The sequence below is a fragment of the Phyllostomus hastatus genome, unplaced genomic scaffold (genome assembly GCF_019186645.2).
Source record: "Phyllostomus hastatus isolate PE091 unplaced genomic scaffold, TTU_PhHast_1.1 phas_scaffold_12, whole genome shotgun sequence".
NCBI lineage: Eukaryota > Metazoa > Chordata > Mammalia > Chiroptera > Phyllostomidae > Phyllostomus > Phyllostomus hastatus.
The window spans coordinates 2,666,361-2,687,090 of NW_025334007.1; the positions used below are offsets into that span (position 1 = coordinate 2,666,361).

Consider the following 20,730-nt stretch of genomic DNA (forward strand, 5'->3'; position numbering starts at 1 on the left):
AAGTTGGCATTTTAAAGCAGGGTTCTTTCAGTCGCCGGGCTCTCGCAGGACTGCTATGCAGCAGGATCAGTGCTGTAGTCCCCGGTTCAAGCTGAAAATGTTACACAGGAAGACATACCATGTAAAGGTCAGATTCTTGTACTATGATGATTTTCTTGATCTGTGTCTATGCAAATGAACTAGAATGCATGTCTTATCCGAATGCCTGTCAAGGTCCTATGGACTTTCCACCTGTCAAGCCTAAAACTATACGGTGGTGATGCAAGTAGGAGATCTTACTAATAAATATGGGACGCTGTCATAACTGTGTGATGCTGTAACACCAAGGTGAACTGAATGCGTGCTGCCAAGAAGATGCTCTCCTATGCCAGACTCCTGTTAACGTGCTGGTGCTGTGGACCGAGTACAGCTCTGACTATTAGTCTCCCCATGCTTCTATAGTCAGAGGCGACTCTGCAGAGTACTACGCGCATGGGAAATATGGTTTGACCCACGGCGTAATGAAGTGGTTGGCATTGGGGTACACTTTATCATGGGATTTTATTTCGTGTCACTTCCATAAAACAGTGTGCTGTTCATGGACTAGGAAATACAACTTAGGAAATGTATGAAGTCATAAATCATTCTGTTTCCATTCAGAATGTCAAGGAATACATGTATTCTACCTAATAAGGGGCCCCTTTTCAATCTACATAATAACGTGCAGAGAGAACGTGCCAAGGAAAATGAGGAGGAAGTGCATCTTTTTTGTCAGTTGGCTCAGTGGCAATGTCTCGGGCACTAATAGTTTATTTTCGTTTGTACAGTTCTCCATATTTATATTTGTAGCCGGCCTCTGCTGTTTGTTTAATTCTGCATATGTCTTTCTCTCTGCTGCCCCGTAGGGCCTCCAGGGAGAGATCGAAGCTCACACCGATATCTATCACAACCTGGATGAAAATGGCCAAAAAATCCTGAGATCCCTGGAAGGTTCTGATGACGCAGTCCTGTTACAAAGACGTTTGGATAACATGAACTTCAAGTGGAGTGAGCTGCGGAAAAAGTCTCTCAATATTAGGTAGGAGAAGATCAGGGGCCAAAAAAAAAAAAAAGCCAGAAATGAATTAAAATGGTAAACTTTCTCTCATTTTCCTAGCACAAATAGCTAATATCTCATATGTTTATGTAAATCACCCAATTTCGGAATGATTCATTTTATTTTGAATAAATGAATCATTCATTTGCTCGGTATGGAGATGATACTTGAGGGTTCAGATTAGATTAAAGTGGTGATATTTTATAACCACGGGAGAGATGCACGTTAAGACATTAGAGTGAATTTAAATGAGGAACACAGCTATTCTAATTCCATAGAGTTCTTTCTTGGTTTATCACAAGGTTATGCAAAAAGCGATAAAATTGTAGGTTTGTTTACATGGAATTCTTTCTTTGGCATTATTCTAAATGCATAATAGGGGACACTCTTTTTCATTTTTCAATTACAGTTTACATTTAGTATTATACTGTATGAGTTTCGGATGCAGAACATGGAGCTTAGAAAATCATCCAACACCATTTATTAAAAACTCAATTCTTTCCCACTGCACTACAATGTCTTTACCACATTGGATTTTAATGTTTTTTTTCAGATATTAATTTTCCTTCCACCTTTGGGTCTATTTTCAGGACTTCATGGTTGCTAACTGGTGCTGGTACTCTAGCTTCCTTAGTCTCGGTATCTGGTAAGGCAGCTGGCCTCACCTGATCGCCCCAAGTTGTCTGATCTCTTTACAAAGACAGTAATGCTCACGAAATATTCCACGTGCTGTCTTTCACCTCTCTGCCTCCTTGAAGTTGGGTGGAGCCATTTGACTAGTCCCGTTAAACAGGGTATAAGCAGATTCGTCACTTCTGGGCCAAAGCAGTAGAGAGGAAATGTAAATGTTCCGTGCACTCTCTTCACTTAAAAAGTGTTTTGAAAATACCATAAGGCATTATAATTAACAGTTTAGAGGAGACCTCCCCACAGCTAAGGAGAGATTATAGCAACTTCCTGGCCTTGACCTCCTCTCAGATTTTGTTACCACATCCTCTGTAGACTGAGCCTTTAGCTGGTCTGTACTTACCTGTTTTGTACTTTGCCCCTTCCTGCCTATCAGTCAGCTTCCTCCTGAGTAGCTAGTGGCTGTATTCCAGCAGTGCTGCAAGGAGGGAAGAGGGAAAGTCTTGCTATACTCGTTTTACAGTAGTTCAGTGTGGCAGCCGAAGAACAGAAATAGTAGGTGAAACGCCCCGCGTCACCTAAATGACAGGAAGTGCAGGGAGTGGACCACAGGCTTCCTGCTAGTTAATTGGTTGCTCCTCCAATTCACGTCTTCTTATTAAAATATTCAGTGCTTCCTTCTGTAGCTAGAGGAGGGGTGGTCTTGGAGGGAGGTAGAATGGGGCCAAATGGGACTTTATAATAATCAGTAAGGAATGCAGAAACAAAGGGAGTACCGACTGCCCCTAGGCTGTAGGATTACAGAAGGGAGATTTTTTTCCTCCTTTATAGTTGTAAATTGTCCAAATATTGACATACAGAATGTTTACTTCCATGACGAGGAAAAATATAACTGAAATTTATGAATTCCAAAGCCCTCATAAAAATCCGCACTGGGTATGAAATAATAGTAGCAACAATACTAGGAACTAAAATATGGTCCATCTCATGCCACGCCAGGTCACGGGTGCTTTCTATTTCTTGACCCATTCAATGCTCTCGGCAGCCCTAAAAGATCGATTCCATGATTATCCTCTCTTTACATTTGAAGAAAGTCAGGCATGGGGAAGCTAAATAACTTTTCCAGGGTCACTTAGTAAGTGGCAGCGCCAAGATCCAAACACGGGGAGTCTGGCCTCAGAGCCTGAGCTTTTACAGCCATTGTAGTATGCCAGGGAGCCTAAGAAAAGAAGGAAAAGATAAGACTTGCCTGTCTTTTACACATAAGTCCCTAATAAAGGAAGAGAGGAAATAGAGAAGCAGGTTCTAGCAACAGAACAGGACTTCCTTTTCTTTCTTTATAAGATCTTCCCCACCCAAGTTTGCCTCCCATCTTCCAAACAGTTGCTTGCATCTCCCTCTTTGGTCCATGAATTTGGTGTCAGCGTGTTCGAGACGCATTGGGGGCAACAGCGAGTAATGGCATTTTCAAACATAGGGAGACTCTATTCTCTTTGTGCAGCTTAAACGCTAAGAGAAGTTAGTATGTGTGATGACAAAGGCCGCTTTTATAACATCTGCCATTAAAAAGGAATGAAACTTGTGAGATGGAGAAGAGACTGGCACATAAAGTAAAGAACAGAAAGTTATTCTTCTTTGCAGGCCCGAGAAAGGTGCTGTGACTGTTCTGAACATCACTCAGTGTCTTTTCTCTCCTTCACGTGAACTTGATGAAATAAGAGCAGAATTAAAAGCGGCAAACAGCATGTCAGCCAAAATAGGGGCTCTTCATTCTCTGCGATTTCCCATATGCCTGCTACCACAGTTTAATTCTTACTGTCATTAATCAAGTAGAAAACAGTTACCTGAGCTTATCTAAGGGGCTGAGGATACTGGAATTTAAATATTCAGATCAATGGTTTTGGCTTTTTAATATGCCTCTCTAATAATGCAGGCTGTGTTATAAATGATCATTTATAAAAAGCAAAGAAACGATTCTTCACATCCCAGCAATGCAGTTTATTTCCTGACACCTGGCTGAGATAAGGACATCAGTCAGTCAGTCTGTATAGGATGGCAGGGTGCATGTGAGAGAAGCACAGCGGAGGTAGTGGTTTGGGATGGTTAGGAAACAGAATAGATAACGCTGGAAGAGCAAGGTGCCAAACCATGGATGGCACGAGCTCGCATGGCAAATCTAGTCACTTTCTCCATCGGCATTATTTTTTAGTGAAAAGACACCACAATTAAAAAATAGGCCCAGCCCTGGCCAGGTAGCTAAGTTGGTTGGAGCATTGTCCTGATAAATCAAGGCTCTGGGTTTGATTCTCGGTCAGGAAACTTGTAGGAGTCAACCAATGAATGCATAAGTAAGTGGAAGAACAAATCTCTCTGTCTCTGTCTCTGTCTCTGTCTCTACCTCTCCCTCCCACTCTCTGAAATGAATATTTTTTAAAGATTTTATTTATTTATTTTTAAAGAGGGGAAGGGAGGGAGAAAGAGAGAAAGAAACATCAATGTGCAGTTGCCTCTCACATGGCCCCCACTGGGGACCTGGCCCACAACCCAGGCATGTGCCCTGACTGGGAATCGAACCTGCGACCCTTTGGTTCATAGCCCATGCTCAATCCACTGAGCTACACCAGCCAGGGCTAAAATGAATAAATTTTAAAAAATGTAAAAATAGTTCCAAAGATGCCCTGGGCAAACAGCCCTTTATTTACCCAAACTATAACATAGTATATGAAACATTTACAGTTGATTCATTGTTTTATAAGGCATTCTGAAGCCAGTTTTATATTTCAAAATATAAAAAAAAATTAGCACTTGATTTCACAGGTGTGCATTTCAATGGAAAATAATTTCAGTTTGAATCCAAATGACTTTGAAGTCTTCTCTTGAGTTCCACCAGCTCATAAAACGTATCCCCGTCCTTCCAGATCCAAGTCCTTACTAAGTTCTTTCACCCCCATTTATCTTCCTTCCACCCTGTGTCTTTGCTCGTCCTGTGATTGTGATTCTTACTCAGGTCTTCCTTGTGTCGTTCCGTATGGGTAGAGTTGTCTCTGTTCCTTCACATATTAAGACCATCCATTGCACATTTGCAAAAAGTGGTCTTCCTTGGATATTGTTTCTGTCATATTATCCCTTTGGTCAAGAACTTCACTCTCGTTGGGACCTGTATTTCAGTCATTCATTCATTCATCTGTTCATTCAACAGATAAATCCTGAGCATTTACTATGTACTAGGCACTGGTCTAGGCACTAAGGACACAACAGTGAATGAAACAGACAAGAGGAAATCACTGCCCTCTCGAGGTTTATAGTTACTCCCTAGAATCTAGCGGACCCCTCACTCTCTACCAACTGTGCCTAAGCAGACCCTGCCAACCCGTCCCTTTTCTCTTCTTCCCACGTCTCCCAGTTCCTCCCTCACCAAACAGTGATCTCGTTACTCTCTAGTAGACTCTGCTTTCTTACCTGTTGCCTGCTCTCCAACACTTTTCTCACACTCCCATATGAGTATGTACCTTTGCTGATCCTCACCCTTGGAATACCATCTCTCCTCTCATTCTGAAATTTTTTAAAAAGATTTTATTTATTATTTTTTAGAGATGGGGAAGGGTGGGAGAAAGAGAGGGAGAGAAACATCATTGTGCGAGAGAGATATATCAATCAGTTGCCTCTCCCATACCGCCATCTGGGGACCTGGCCCACAACCCAGGCATGTGCCCTGACTGGGAATCGAACCAGCAACCTTTTGGTTCGCAGGCCAGCACTCAGTCCACTGAGCCACACCAGCCAGGGCTCATTCTCCAAATTGTGACTCAAATGTTTTCTTCCTCTCTGACAGTTCTTTCATCAGGTCTTCCCTGTACTATTCTCATTTGCACTGTGATGGCAAATCTCTTTAACTATTCATGAGTTGTTTCCTAGGGCTATACTTGCTGCCTCCAGCTAAAAAGATAAATCCCAAAATTCCAAGCTGTAAATGAGTCAGGGAGGCAGAGCAGAAAGAGTCCTGGACCAGCAGTTGGGTGATCTAATTTCTCTCCTGGCTCTGTTACCATCTACAATACCTAGCGTATAATCTCGAGCTCAAGGTTCAGACTTCAATTTTCTCCCTCACTGAAAGGAGGATGATTGGCCAGAAACGGGGGTGGTCTATTCAGCTTCCCTTGCCATTCTTTAATGCCGTTACTTTGAATTCTGCAATCACTCTTTATGAAGCTAAGCTTATTCTTGAACTTGTCTACCTTGGTTTTTTCATATTTAAATGGAGCTGATTAGTTTCAAAGATACGGCATAAAGACAAGCAAATAAGATACCTTTGAGGGGAAAAATATACTTTAACTGAAATTGTAGAGTACTATCTCATCATTTAGTTCATGGACCACACGTGCCGTCTGTTTTACGTGTAGTTTGTCCACACGTATTATGTGCAAGAGGTATAATTGGAAGAATACTCGGTGAGAGTTGCGAGCCCACAAACAAAAGGAAATGTTAACTGATTTAAGTGGGAGAGACACAGAGTGAAAAGTTTGTACTCACACTTATACAGGCAAGCCTTCACACACACATGTGCACATGTATATGTATGTAGTTCTTGATGGCATTATCTAACACATGGATGGTGATCAGGCAAAGAACGTGTTTCTCATTCTCAAGTGTTCTGTATCTGCCAAGCTTAGATTTTCATTTTGAAAATATTAGGAATGTGAGAAGTGGTCAGTGCATTTTTTACATAGGAAATATGTATCAAGATGTCAATTTAATGGATCAATAATACATTATACTTTCCAAATTGCTTATGCTGTGAACTCTGCTAATTGTATGTGTGGTCAATGTCATTTTAGCCACATGTACATTCTGTGAGATTTTTATACTTAGGAAAAAATTTGCACATGTTTTGTACAAATAATACCTTCTATGAAATTTTGAGCACTAATTTGAGAGGCTAGAACACCAACAGTGTATAGTCTACAGCAGCAATAAATCTCCGAGGGACTGCTTGGTATTAGAATTTGGAGTAGTTAGAAGTTTTTCTGTAATGGAAAACAAAGAAAGAGCAAAAGGAAGCAGAGTCTATCAACGTTTGAGAGAAAAATGCAACCTGGACATCGAATATCTCTGACCTTTCTCTTATTTGCAGAATGTTGATTATGTTTGAAAGTTCGTGGCCCATCTGGAAAAAAAAAAAACTGTTTACTTCTCTTTGAGCTTCACTTTCTCTCTTTATTTAAAGTCCCATCACTCCCATTGTATTTTTGTGGCTCCTTATTATTTCTGCATTCTTACCTTTTCCTCCTGCATGCTAAAGGGCCATCTTATTACACAAGGGTACCAAAGATATACAGGGATGCATCATTAGTTTTATAAAAGAAGTCAAAGTGAAAAATGAATCCAATATAACACATTTTGCTCTCAGAACACATGCCTTGCAGAGTCAAGTTTTCCTAAGCATTTCAAACTAGGCATCAACTAAATCACACTGGAAACGTCTGAGTCTAGAGAAATAACATTCACTTTCGGAGCTCCTATAATTCTTAGAGCCCTGACACTAAAGAGTTCCTTAAAGACCAAGCAGCGTATCCCAACACACCTGAAGGTTCTACATTTTACCTAAGCCTTACAAATTGTAGAAATTATCTGCTTATTAAAGACCAGCACTTGCCTGTTCAAAGCTAGAAGCCCCCAAGCTCTTGTCGTCACTAATAAAGATGAATAGAAAACGGATAGAAGCTAAGTGCCTCTTCAAGCCGCCTCCGTTATTTTCCGTTAAGTAGACAGGGGTAAGTGCATCTGGCAATTAGTAGCAAGCCTTTCACTCAGGGATCCAAAACATCTGATTAAAAATCACTAAGGTTAAGGATGTTGTCATTTAAGAAAATGTGTTTCATTTCTATTTCCTGTGACTTGTAGAGAGAAGGGAAGGTAGGGAGAGAACCTAGAAGTGTGTATGTGCCAACTGGGGACCGAACCCACAACCTGGGCATGTGCTTCTGACGGGGAATCAAACCCACAACCTTTCCGTTTGTAGGACAATGGTTACCCAACTGAGCCACTTTAGTCAGGGCTATTTTCTGTGTCTTAATGTGACAGCTCAAGTTGTGTGGTGCAGGAGCTGTCTGTATACCTTTGCATTTCAGTTTCCACATTTGCAAAACAAGAGGATTCACCAACAACCTCTTAAGTTCCTTCCAGCCCCTGTCAGCCTATGATAAAACGAGGGAAAGGGAGTGTGGGGTGGGCGAGTCATTACAAATAGAAACCTTTTCAGGAGGAGATATTCCAAATACAAACACAGGTTAATTATTTAGAAATAGTTGGCATACAATCTTGAAAATAGAAAGAGAAATAGGGCAGTGGCTTCCAAGAAACACATTGGAAACGTATCTTGAAAACTTTCGTAACTTAACATGAGCAAAGAAAAGGTTTTCTGAGCTCATAGCATTTTGTTACATTGAGAGCTCCTTCAAAATCATGTCATTCACATATACCACCCTTGCCCTGTGGAGACCAACAAATACCATTTAGGGCCCATAGGAAATACCTCCAGACATTCTTTCTCAAAGCATGTTCTTGGAGCTCACCTGCTGAGTTGTGAAAGTTCTTGTTAAAAGTACAGAAGTGCTGAAGGTGGAACCTAGGAACGTGTGCTTTGAACTTTGTTAGCTCCTCAAATGTTTCTCACGCACGCTACAGTTTGAGAGCCGCGGCTTCAGACTGCGTATCTTTGTAAACGTTGCTTTAAGTCGGGAGCCATTATCGGACTGCCTTTGTCCCTTCCGACCCTTTGACCCCTGTTCTTTATAAGCCTCTTGCTTAAGTTTTTGTCTTCATATCACCCTTGCCTTGCACCCTCATGCTTTAGCAAAGAAAAGAATGAAACAGTCATTTGATAATGTGGTTGAAGTAATCAAACCTTCTGAAATGTTAGCTAACTCCCATACCTTATGGACGCATAAGGTCCCCTCACCCGGACACGTGAGAGCTTTTTGTCACACGTGGTCCCAGGTCCTTCTGCTCCTCTGTTAACTCCCTTGACTGTCCCGTGTCCCTGGCTCCTAAAAGCCTCCCTGTCTCACGCTTTGGAGTTTCTTGCAGGTCCTTTAGAGCTAATTCTGGGTCCCAGAGCTACTGTTTGTTTGTTTGTTTGTTTGTTTGTTTGTTTGCTTTCGTGAAGTTTAAGGGTTTCACTGCCCTGCCCATAATGAGCCAGCACTATTTAACCTGGAACAGGGCTGTGGTGCTGCCTGATGGGAGCGAAGCAACAGCTTGAGGCCTCTCCATAGGCAGCCTGCTCTCCTGCAGGTCTGCCCTCCCCAGGGCCCCTCCCACAGCGGTATTTAGTGTCCTCGCCCTGAGAGGGGGATGCCAGGCATCAGGCATCTCTCTAGTCTCCCCTCCCTTCTGGTCCCCTACTCCCAATGCTTCCTTGGGGCTTGGGAGCCCTCAATAGACATTTATTGAACCCGTGCCTTTTTTCCCATTTGCTGCTTTTCCATGTCTAGACTGTGCCTCACCCTCCCTATCTTTCAAAATGTCCTGCTTGACAGCTTCGTTCCCCATCTAGGGGACCCAGTTGCCAATTCCAGACACCCCAGGGAATGCCTGTAAGCACTAGTCATTATATGCTATTGAACAGCTAAAATCTTGCATAGGGAATTCCCATGTAGGCTCATCATGGAAAAGTGAAAACCGAGAGAGGAGGAGGGAACAGAAACATAAAAGAACTGCCCTCCACACTATATGCAATCTGCACTATTATGTCTAATGAATGGTATTTGGGGTATTTCATGATTTATTTATGAGATAATAAATGCCCATAGAGTCTTGAACAATTGCATTTCTCTGATGGAAATGCCAATATTTTTTCTGAATATACAGGGTCCATCACAAATAACGTCCCTTTTTATTACAAAATCATAAGCATGTCATTCTGTAGTGTAACAATATCACACTCAAGCACACCATATGACACTTTAGGTGATATGTTCAAAATAAAACTATAAATTATGACACCCATATTATCACCCTACCAACCACACTCAAGCAGGCCTTACTTCTGCTGGACCCTGCAATGTTTATATTGTTCATAATAGAAAATATTCTGACAGTATGTCACCTATAAATCCACCTCTGAGGGTTAAACTGGTCATTCCAGAATATTCTCATGAATAGACAAGCATGCGCACAGAAACACAGAATCACAGAGAAATGTTTCAGAAGAATAGATTGTGTACATTTTGGTAACTTGTTTCCTCACTTAGCAACCGAAAGGGTGACCTTTTCCATATTCATGAATATTCACCCTGGTCATTACATTGAACACTGCATAGGTTTCGTATGTATGAATGCACCATTATGTAGGTAACCAATTCCCTAGTACTGAATATTTACATTGTTTCTACTTTGTGTCAATCATAAGTGATGCTATAAATAACATTTTCTACCTGTATCTTCTCATGCTTTCCCAGTTACTTTCCTAAATGTAAGTTCCTCAAATTTAAGCATGTGGGTCATTGTATTTGCACATTCTAAAGACTTTTATGTGTCATCAAATTATGCTTCAGAGAGTTTGAATCAATTTAATTGCAGTACATAGTTATCATTTGGGGATTCTGTTTGACTAAGGCCAGCAGGAAAATTGTGTTCGAAATGTCAGGCGAAATTACCAAATGGCAAAGGGAAAATGTTGTTCTACCTGGTTGCTTTACATTGCAATCTTTGCAGCGTTAGAGACCACATTATATTTACAGTATTGGCAGCACTCATTTTTATGAATTAAATAGTAATTGCTGATAACGTATGAGTAACGCAGCACAACTCTTGATTTACCTGAGGACAGAGCCTTGCCAGCATTTCGCGTTTCTTTGTTTCCTGGATTATGATTTATTTTATTAATTTAGCTGCTTGTTCTCCAGTGAAATGTGGATGTTATAGCACAGATCATTCATTTGTGTCTTCTTAAATGGCTCGCACTGATTAACATGTTCTAAATACAGTTGATGGGAAAGAACACCCGTCTCTTGCCTAAATTATTCACGTTCGGGGGAGGCTCACAGACTAATGTCTGATCTGACTTTTCCACGTGAGTTGTTGTCTCAGTACGTTTTACACAAAGGAAACAAAGCAGGAAATGTTGGAACTTGGTGAAAACAAATCCCAGGTGCACACGAATAGAGAGCGGTAGAGGAAAAGGAGAAGCATATGGGAGAGGAGCAGAAGGGACCGGGTGCCAGATGGAAGGAGTCAATGGAAGAGGCTGTCTAGGGTGTAGAAATGGAAAAGTCAAAATGCGGGGAGAGACCTTTCCATTTCTCAAAGCAGAAAGAATTCCAGTACTAGCATGAGTCACACAAAAGCTGAGTGGTTTATATTAGTCACTGGGTCCATTTCTTTTTTCTACCGGAAACATTAAAAATCATTGACTGCAATGCTATGGGAAAGTAATCCATTTCAGTGTGTATTTCATGCCAAAATCTCAGAATACTGCATGTAGAAATAAACATATGGCTACATGCTGCTTTTTCTCAAAATTGCCATCACTATACTCCCATTTGATGGGTCTCAAGAGCAAGTAGTCAGATTATTATTGAGGACTGCTGTGTATTTGACAATAGGTTTATACCACAGGTGGCAAACACAAGGCCCTCTATCTTGTTTTATTCAGCCCAGCACCTTGTTTCTACTCGGCAGCAGTGCTGAGCTCTCGCTTAACTGTTAAGGAGTAGTCACATTTATACATTCGGCCCTTTGAAGGCAACCGCGAGGCTGATGCCCGCGCCCCCCCCCGTGAAAGTGAGTTTGACACCCCTGGTCTACACACTATGGAACTAACCACCAAAGTACCTTTCTTACTTAATGGGATTGTTAAGAATCATCAGTTACCCTTCTAGCTATTCTGATACAGTTTGCTACTGTTATTTTGCAGATCGCATTTGGAAGCCAGTTCTGACCAGTGGAAGCGTCTGCACCTTTCTCTCCAAGAACTTCTAGTGTGGCTACAGCTGAAAGACGATGAGTTAAGCCGACAGGCACCTGTGGGAGGGGATTTTCCAACGGTTCAAAAGCAGAACGATGTACACAGGGTAAGACACTTTTAAGCCGAGTTTCTTGCTCATAGGAAGCATTCATCGACTATTTTAAAAAGACTTCTGATTCATATTGAGGTTGAATAGAATTTTTTTTTATTCCACTAGCTGACGGGTCAGTTATAAATAATCTAAGCCATTCCATTTTAAATGTTGAAAGTGTCTACATTAATAAGATCCTTTAAGAAATTGTCCAACTCTTTTGGTTGTTTCTAAAAATGTTTTATTAAGGAAAATATTAAAAATGTACGAAAGCAGACAGAATCCCATAACAAATACCCACCAAGACTTCAGCAATTATCAACACGTGGCCGTTTGCTTCTTCAATGCCTCTTCCCTGCCCTCCGTTGTTTCCAAGCAAATCTCACCCATGGATCATTAAACTCCTAGGTATTTGAGACAGTATCTCTAAAATGTAAGGATTCACTCTTTAAATGTAACCACCGTACCATTATGATAGTTTTAAAATATCAATAATTTTATCATAGCAAATATCCAGGCAGTATTCAAATTTCCATTTCTCACACACACGTCTTAAATGTTTAACAGGTTTTTCTGTTTGGGGTTATTTTTTGTTTGTTTAAGAATTAAAATAAGGTCCACGTGTTGCATTTGGTTAACTTGTCTCCTAAATTCCCCCTCTTTTTGTTACTTTTTATTTTGAAATACTTACAGATTCCCAGTAAGTTACAAACATAGTCCAAAGACTTTCCCTATACATTTTACCCGGTTTCCTCTAGTGGTTACATCTTGCTTAACTGTGGAACAATAATTGTTGTCATTTCAACATGTAATCAGTATAAACACTTACAGTTACAGCACAACTCCATTCAGAGTAGCCACATTTCAGGCGCTCGGTGGCCCACTGTGGCTAACGGCCTGCTGTGGCTAACGGCCTGCTGTGGCTAATGGCTCGCACACTGAAAAGCGCAGTTCTGCAGCTTTGATCGCATTGGGGTTTGACTCTTTCATAGGTTGTAGTGACTTCTTCCCTTATTCAGAGGTACATAATGTCTGCTTAGAATTTTTATTGTATTTTCCCATTACTGTTAACCCCCTTATACCCTCTTCCCCACAATCACCACACTGTTGTCCATGTCCATGAGTCCTTCCTTTTTTTGTATAATGTCTTGTTTTCTGTTTTTTGAGTGTGACATGGACAGTTGTTAATGATCAATGCCTAGGAGTTGCAATGTGCTGATTGCCTATTTCTGTAATTTCTTATTCATTTATTAGCTGGCATACATCTATGCAAAAAAAAAAAAAAGGTTCACTCATCCACTCCTTGGGTACCCAGTATGCTATTAGTGTAGAATAGGCATCATAAATGTTTTTACTTTACTTTTTTTTATTCTTCAGAATACCAAGTTGTTCACAAGCATGATCCAGCAGTGAGCAACTTTTGCTGTTTGGCTTTTTCATTCCATTTCCGTCTTCTCCAGTAGGCTGTGAGCGGGGAAGGACAGATTTCGTCTTGCTCCCCTCCAAGATCTTAATAACTAGCAAAATGGCTGGCATACAGTGGGTACCCATAAGTGTTTTTGAAACGAGGGTAAGAGGCGTATGAACAGAAATGAGCAACAACCCAAGAAAATTACTACCAAAGAAGAAAAGCTTGATAAGATGGTCCTACTTTTGTATGTTCAGCACTTAAAGGAAAAAGCTCTATGGAATCACAGACAATGGTGGCATATTGAAGAAAGGGTCAAGGGTTTGTATTATTCCAGAGAAAAGAACATAGAAGATTATAAAAGGGGAAGAGAAGATGAGGGACAACCCTGGAGTTTCTGCAAAAAAAATTTTTCCAAGGAGACTGCCAGTGTGTCTTCTAACCATCCCCTTTCATACAATTGAGAATATTAAATTGGCTTTTGTGGTGGAGTGGAATGTAATAGTGATTTTTTTTTGCACCTTCTAACTTCGAATAAATAGTCAAAACACTCTGGTGTGTATGTAGAAGAGCATTCACTGAGAAGAATGGGCATTTTAAATAGAATGCGTTATGTGACATAGTGAAAGGAGACAGAATTTCTGCGAAAGGGCTAATTTTATTCGAGTTCCAGAAACCCAAGAAGAGGAATCGCTGGGCAAGTGCACTAGGCGTCGGGAGATCGAGCTTCTAGTCCTCGTCTCCCATCAGTAAGCTTCCGATTGCCACTTTGTTCTTCAGCTTCAGGATGCAGAATACGGTCCAAATCATTTTCCCAGCCCCTTCTAGCAGCAGTCTGTTACAAATGCCTCCTCGCTGTCCCTGGCTATGGGCTTTGGTTGCTCGCCATCAGTGATAAAATGTTAGTACTTATCATTCCCTATCCGCTTACTCAGGAATCTCATGACTGGTAACATGCTTTTGGGAGATGGTGATGCTAGAGTTGAGTGCACACCAGACTGAAGTAAATGAATCCCTACTTGGCTGGCGTGCTTGCTCAGACACCCCACCCGTTATCTTTCTTTGACTTATCACAACGTCCCGCCCGCTGGTAACTCTGTGTTCCACCCATTAGTTCCACTGCTCCTCTGTCTTCATCTCCCTCCAAGTCCGACTTACATTCAATCATCAAACGTTTTAATAACTTTTCCCCAAGATGCTGAAAATCTTTGCTCCATTATCCTTTTGTTGCTGCAGTCTCCAGAACCCTACAGCTCAGAGAATCTAACTACTTTCTTCCATCCAAAAAACAGAGCAGTGCAGTTGTAGTACCTTTTCAGGATGACGGGCCTGTGACACATCACTGGGTCAATTTACCTCTGCCATCTTTCTTGACTCTGTCCACTGCAGTCATCGCCATCATTACAAGACAGCCTTTCTGCATCTACTCTTTTTTTTAAGTTTTTTTTTCATTGCTTTTAGAGAGAGAGAAAGGGAGAGGGAAACACTGATAGGCTGCCTCTCACAGGCTCTACAACCAGAGATCAAACCCACAACCTGGGTATGTACCCTGACTGGGGCTCGAACCCACAACCTCCTGGTGTGCAGGACAACGCTCCAACCCATGGAGCCACACTGACCAGGACTCTCCATCTACTGTTTGCCACCCTACATCTCAGTCAGAGTAATATACGTAAAAACATAAATTGAATTAGGTCAGTGTCATCTAAACACTCTTCAGTGGCTTCTCAAGGGCCTTAGGAAAAGCCCAAAATCTTCACCAAGGACCCCAAAGCCCCATGTGGCTGGTCTGGCCCCAACCTTCTCTTTTCTCACTGCACTTTCTTTTGCTTTCTGGACATGGCCATGACTGCTCCGTTTGGTATCCCCAGTTCTCTGTGTTCCTCTCGTGCCTGGCTCTGAACATGCTGATCGTCTGTCTGGAACCCTTTCTCACCCACACCTCCCTGTCCACAGTGTCCTGGTTAAGGTCTGGTAACCCTGTACATCTTGGCTGAGACATCAAGCAAGCTTTTTTTCTGATGCCCATGTTTGACCAGATCTCCCTTTATAAGCTCCCAGAATACCATCAGCTTTCCCTTCTAGAATTTCATGTGCTTTGTCATCATGGCTCTCTGGGACTGTGTCACTGGTGTCACCCACCGTCACACGATCATGTGCTCCAAGAAGCTTCTTTTGGAGGAGAGAATTGTCATTTTTTATACCCAGCACCTTATGAAGTGTCTAGTGCATGGTGCACATTGACCAGAGAAAGGAACAAAGGAATTAAGAAAGTAAGGAGGGAGGAAGGAGGAGAAAACCACTGTATTAATCTTAATTTTGTTCATTCTTCTCTAGTCTTCTGGGGCCAAGAGCAGGGAAAGAAAGAATAGAGAGTGATGTTCCTTCCTCATTTGTGGGATTTTTCCGTTTAGTCCCAGCTAAGCATGCTTTTGGAGTGTGTAGAGCTACGCTGATGCCCACTGTTTTTTGCTTGTGGTCTGGCCCAGTTTTTCACGAGCTTTTCTTCATATCCTTAAGAAAAATACATGGCACAAAACACTCTCCTCCCGCAAAGCACATCATCACTGCTAATTGTTGATGAGAGAACAATGTAGCACCCTGTTTACTCACTCAGGAGTGTTGTCATATTTATGCAGTAACGCTGTAGAGTTGCAGTGGAAGGGCTGTTTAGTAATGCTCTTGCTGCCCGTGAGCAAAACGAACAAAAGAAAACCCTTGAAACTAGGTCTTTCTCTGGAATCTTCTGAAATCACTTAGTAAGAGAGAATGGAAACAAATCATATAAAACTCTGTCAAGATCTCTGGTGTGTGGCTCAGTGGATTGAGTGCCGACCTGCAAACCAAAGGGTCACTGGTTCGATTCCCCGTCAGGGCACATGGCTGGGTTGCAGGCCAGGTCCCCAGTAGGGGGCACATGAGAGGCAACCACACACTGATGTTTCTCTCCTGCTCTTTCTCCCTCCCTTCCCCTCTGTCTAAATAAATAAATAAATAAAATGTTCTTTTAAAAAATCTCATCTTTGATAGGTTTTATATTTGTAGAGTTTCATTTTACTTTGCCATGTTTCCAGGATTATAAAGAATCTTGTTCTTTATGGGTTTCTTGATTCAAATATTATTTGAATAGAATGCTTGTTATTTAGATGAGTCACTTGTTATTGTAAACTTATTCCCCAGGTATTTGGTGTGACACTGTTTTTTAATCACCTGCTAACTACTTAATGTAAATTATCAGTGCCTTTAGTTGTTGCTTTTTATAGGAAACAAATTCCATTAAAATGTCAAAAGTTGAAACTATAATCAAATATTTTCTCACTTTTCCATAAATCAGGATGTTTATAAGTGAGGTGACCTATATTTTCTTTGTATATCATTGTAGATTAATGATACAATTGTATAGCAAAATGCCATATGTCTCGTATAGAGTCAGTCTCAATGATAGTGATGGAGGGGTGCGTGGTTTCCCTGCAGCTGAAATTCCAAGACAGTTCACCCAGGTGCTTGGGAACCACAGTGTCACTCCCCAAAGCCATGTTTATACTCATGGAAGTGGACCCAGGTTCCCCAAACCAGCTGGACAGCGTGTCAGCTGCAACTGAGATGGCTCTCAAGGCTAATTAATGAAATAATACTCCACATGCAGTGAAGTGTTACCAATAATTAAAGCTCAAATGTGCCTTAGCAAATATAAACCGACCAATTTTGATATCTTTTGAAAACATTATCCTGACTTTTCCAGCTCCTCATTACTTGCCTCACTAGACTGACTCGTTTTCAATTAGTGTGTATTATTCTGGTCCAGATACAGTTTTTAAACTGAGTTCCTTTGTTTTACTTGAGCAGTCACTAAAGTGATATTTATTACTTGTCTACTTCTGTGATTAACCTAGAGAGAGTTTTAAAGGAGCAAATCATAGTGGGGAATTTCTACAGAGAACCGCAATAACCCATGAGCTTATTTCACTCCCTTCACCCTACCCCAAGTTCAAGTGGAGATTAGGTCTTGGTTATAAGAACACTGTGGATAACACCCTTTTGTTTCCATTCTTACTAATGAAATTGTTTCTCGTGAGGTTTTCATCTTTCAATTTAAACATCTCTGTAAGTCCTTCCCTGCAGACCAGTAAGGACACCTTTGAAGCTTCTTCAGATTTTCTGGTTAAGATTTAGATGGAAGAAATCAATATATACATTATTAAACCAGTGGACAGAAAGCCATTATTGCGTGCATGCTGTTGACAAATGAAAAGGCTTGAATAAAGTAGTTTACTTGTTCATTTGTCAGGTCATATATTATGCATATTCCATTTCCTCAGCAGTCACCACAAAGTGAGGGAGAGGTTCAGATGTTCAATAAAATTATCCTGAAACCACGGTGCAGATTATACATTTATTTAAGCTAACGCTATTATCAATGCCAACCTGCTTCCTTTGGGTACCTTTTAGTACATGTGTTAGCTTGATGAGTTCCCTGTATTTTCTTAATACAGAACTCAAAAATATCTTGGGGTACCATTTGTGAATGTTCACATTCCAGTCAGCTCTGTGTTAAAACAATGGATCGTTCCCTATCACCTCTGAAAACCAACAGCAAAGGTTACGACGCAGTGACATCCCGATACTTGATGGCCTGGCCTCCAGTTGAGGTTTCAACTTGACACTTGAGATTTCTAAATGAGTTTGGTTTCCCTGCAGAGTTCACTCTCAGTTATGCGGTTGTTGAAAAGTCTGCCCGGCTCTACTAGAGGACATAAGACATCTTTTTCATCTCGTCTTCGCCACTCATGGAGCAAGCTACTTGTGTATAAATTTTATATTTTATGCAGTCATTTGTAGGAAAGTCATTTGTAGGAATGGGAAACATTTTAAATTATTTTTAGAATTACATTTCTAGGCATTTGAGGAAGTCTCCTGAAAACTTGCGATGTCATCAAAACTTGAGAACAGAGTCATCTAGGATTTGCTGCTTCTCTTTAAGGACTATCAGATAACAGATGGATAATTTACAAACTGATTTCTCTACCGAAGTCCTCATTCTACCCATGTGAAAATATTTTTGTATCTCGACATATACTCTTAGTAATATTTGCATGGTGTTTTAACTTTCTAAAGCATTTTTATACATATTCACATCCCTAAAGAAATTATTTTAGGAAAAACGGCAGCATAATTAGGACTCCTAGAATTTATTGACTCTTTTAGTAATTGTTTATTGATTGTCTACTCTACACCAAGGGCTGAAGATACAGTAGTGAACAAAATGAAAGTGTGCCCCACGGACCTGCAAGTTTCAGTGAGGGAAATGCACGGTAAACCAATGAATTCATATGTAACGTCACATCAGTTCGTTGCTCGGAGGGGAAAATAAAGCAGGGAGAGTTAAAGACGGAGAGGCAGTGGCGTGTCCGAGGAGGTTCTATTTGAGTAGGGGCCTGTGTGAGCGAGTGAGCCAAGCACAGGCCTGGAGTGAAGAGTATTGGAGGCAGACGGAGCAGCAAATGCAAAAGCCCAGATGTAGGAGCAGGCTTGGGGTGTGCAAGGAACAGCAAGACGGGCTCGTGGCAGGTTGTAGAGAAAGGCAAAGGCCAGATAATGAATCGTCTTGTCTGCCGTAGTTTGAAGGCGGGTTTTAGCCTGTGCATAATAAGATGTCACAGAAATACTAGGAGCAGGGGTGATGCGATCTGATTTATGTGTTCAGAAGTTGCCTCTGCCTGGTCTATGGAGAATTGATGGTAGGTGGAGCAAAAGTGAAAGCAGGGAGAAAGTTCGGGGGGGTGTGGATGCCATCTGGGAAAGGCGTGATGATGACTCGGAGTCGAGTGGAAATGACAGATGTGGTGAAAAATTAGTTGATCCAAGATATATCTTGAAGGTAGAGCTGATAGACCTTTAGATTGATAGGATGTGGAACGCGAGAGGGAGTGTAGAGTGGAAGATGACTCCGAAGTCTGTGGTTTGAACAAATGGGGAAATGATAATGCCAGGTATGGAGACAGAGAAGATTTCGAAATGATTGTGGAAGAGGGTATGGACGTGGAACAAAACAAGCGTTCTGTTTCTTGGATTATGTTGACAGAAAGAGACAAATGGTATGATTCAGAAATTATTCACCATGTACAGTTGACAAACTCAAATTTCGGCTGAGCCTCTTGAGAATGGATATAAATTAATTTGTCACAGGGTTTCCTACTAATTCATTTATCTGTAGTATTGCTGCAGAAGGCCTTTCCAAAATTCAGGATTTAGGCGCAGTGACCTCAAACCTGATTCTCTAAATGACCATGGGAACAGACTGAGTTTTCACCAGTACTTTCTCAAGGTCAGCTCAGGACTTAACATTATTATTGTCAGTAGGAAGTGACTTCCCCAGTGGTTACTGGAAGCAGCCCAGCCTTAGGACTGCAAGTCAGCCAGCTGTTCAAGATGCCGTGTGGGCACTACACCATCCTTCAGAGGATCACAGGTCTGCGAGCAGGCCACCCTCGATGCTGGCCCATGCCCTTGACGTCAGGGAATACGACTTCTAGTTTGAAAGAGTTCCAAAAAATAAATCTCAGCAAGAAGTTTGATAAACAAACACATTTTCCCCCAAACATTAAAAAAAAATATGTTTCACTGAATACAATAGATTTTTTTTTAGTGTTTTGGGTCTTTATTTATTGATTTTTTTGGGGGGGTATCATTTATGCAGCTACAGTTGTTCCTGCTTTTTCTCCCTTCCCCCACCTCCCCAGCCCCACCTTCTGCCTCCCTAAGTCAAATAGATTTTTAAAAACAGTCATTTTAGGCTTGAAATATGTCCATTGATCTTGCATCTTTGCTTCAAATTGATGTCATCTCCTTCAGAAATGTTCATGTTGTTGGCTACCTGAGACAATGGCTAGATGTATCTGATACTGCAGTCCCTTATCATCACTTTCGTTCACATGCAGATACATGACCATGAGACAATTATGTAGTCGAACTGAGAGAAGCAGAGAGTAAAGAGGTGATGGTCCCACGAGTATAGAGTTTCAGTTATGCAGGAAGAGTAAGCTCTGGAGCCCTGCTGTACAACACGGCACCTGTAGTTAATACCATACTGCAGGGGTGTCCACCTCACTTTCACCAGGGGCCACATCAGCCTTGTGGTTGCCTTCAAAGGGCCGAATGTAACTTTAGGACTGTATATATGTAACTACTCCTTAACTAGGGGCCAGGAGCTCAGCGCTGCTGCCGGGTAGAAACAAGGTGGCAGGCTGGATAAAACGAGGTAGAGAGCCGGATTCGGCCCTTGGGTCTTGTGTTCGCCACCTGTGCCGTCTTGTGTACTTAACACTCACGTTAAATGTTCTTAGCACAATAACAAAATAAAGATGAGTGTAACCTTTCCTTTATAGCCCATATGCCCCATTTCCATAACATCTGTAATACCAGCTATCTCAAATGACTATGACGGGAATCCTTTGTCTTTCCGGGGTTTTGTTGCCGTTGCCTTCAAAATTCTTTCTACCCTCAACCCCCATGAATTGGCCTTAGATTCTCACAGGCCAAATTCCTGCTACTCTGGCTCACTA

The 20,730-nt window shown here is 41.4% G+C and overlaps 1 protein-coding gene across 5 annotated transcripts in view; it reads left to right on the forward strand.

The window, feature by feature from the left end:
* DMD (dystrophin) overlaps positions 1 to 20,730 on the forward strand; it is a 1,939,942-nt gene that overhangs the window by 1,580,516 nt on the left and 338,696 nt on the right. For 4 of the 5 annotated variants that reach the window (XM_045855895.1, XM_045855896.1, XM_045855898.1 and 1 more), the window contains 2 exons: positions 885 to 1,057; positions 11,619 to 11,775. In XM_045855895.1, the coding sequence (XP_045711851.1) occupies positions 885 to 1,057; positions 11,619 to 11,775 (330 nt within the window). Of the gene's footprint in view, positions 1 to 46; positions 122 to 884; positions 1,058 to 11,618; positions 11,776 to 20,730 lie in introns of those variants that run through there. The other variant, XM_045855899.1, reaches the window with a different exon arrangement.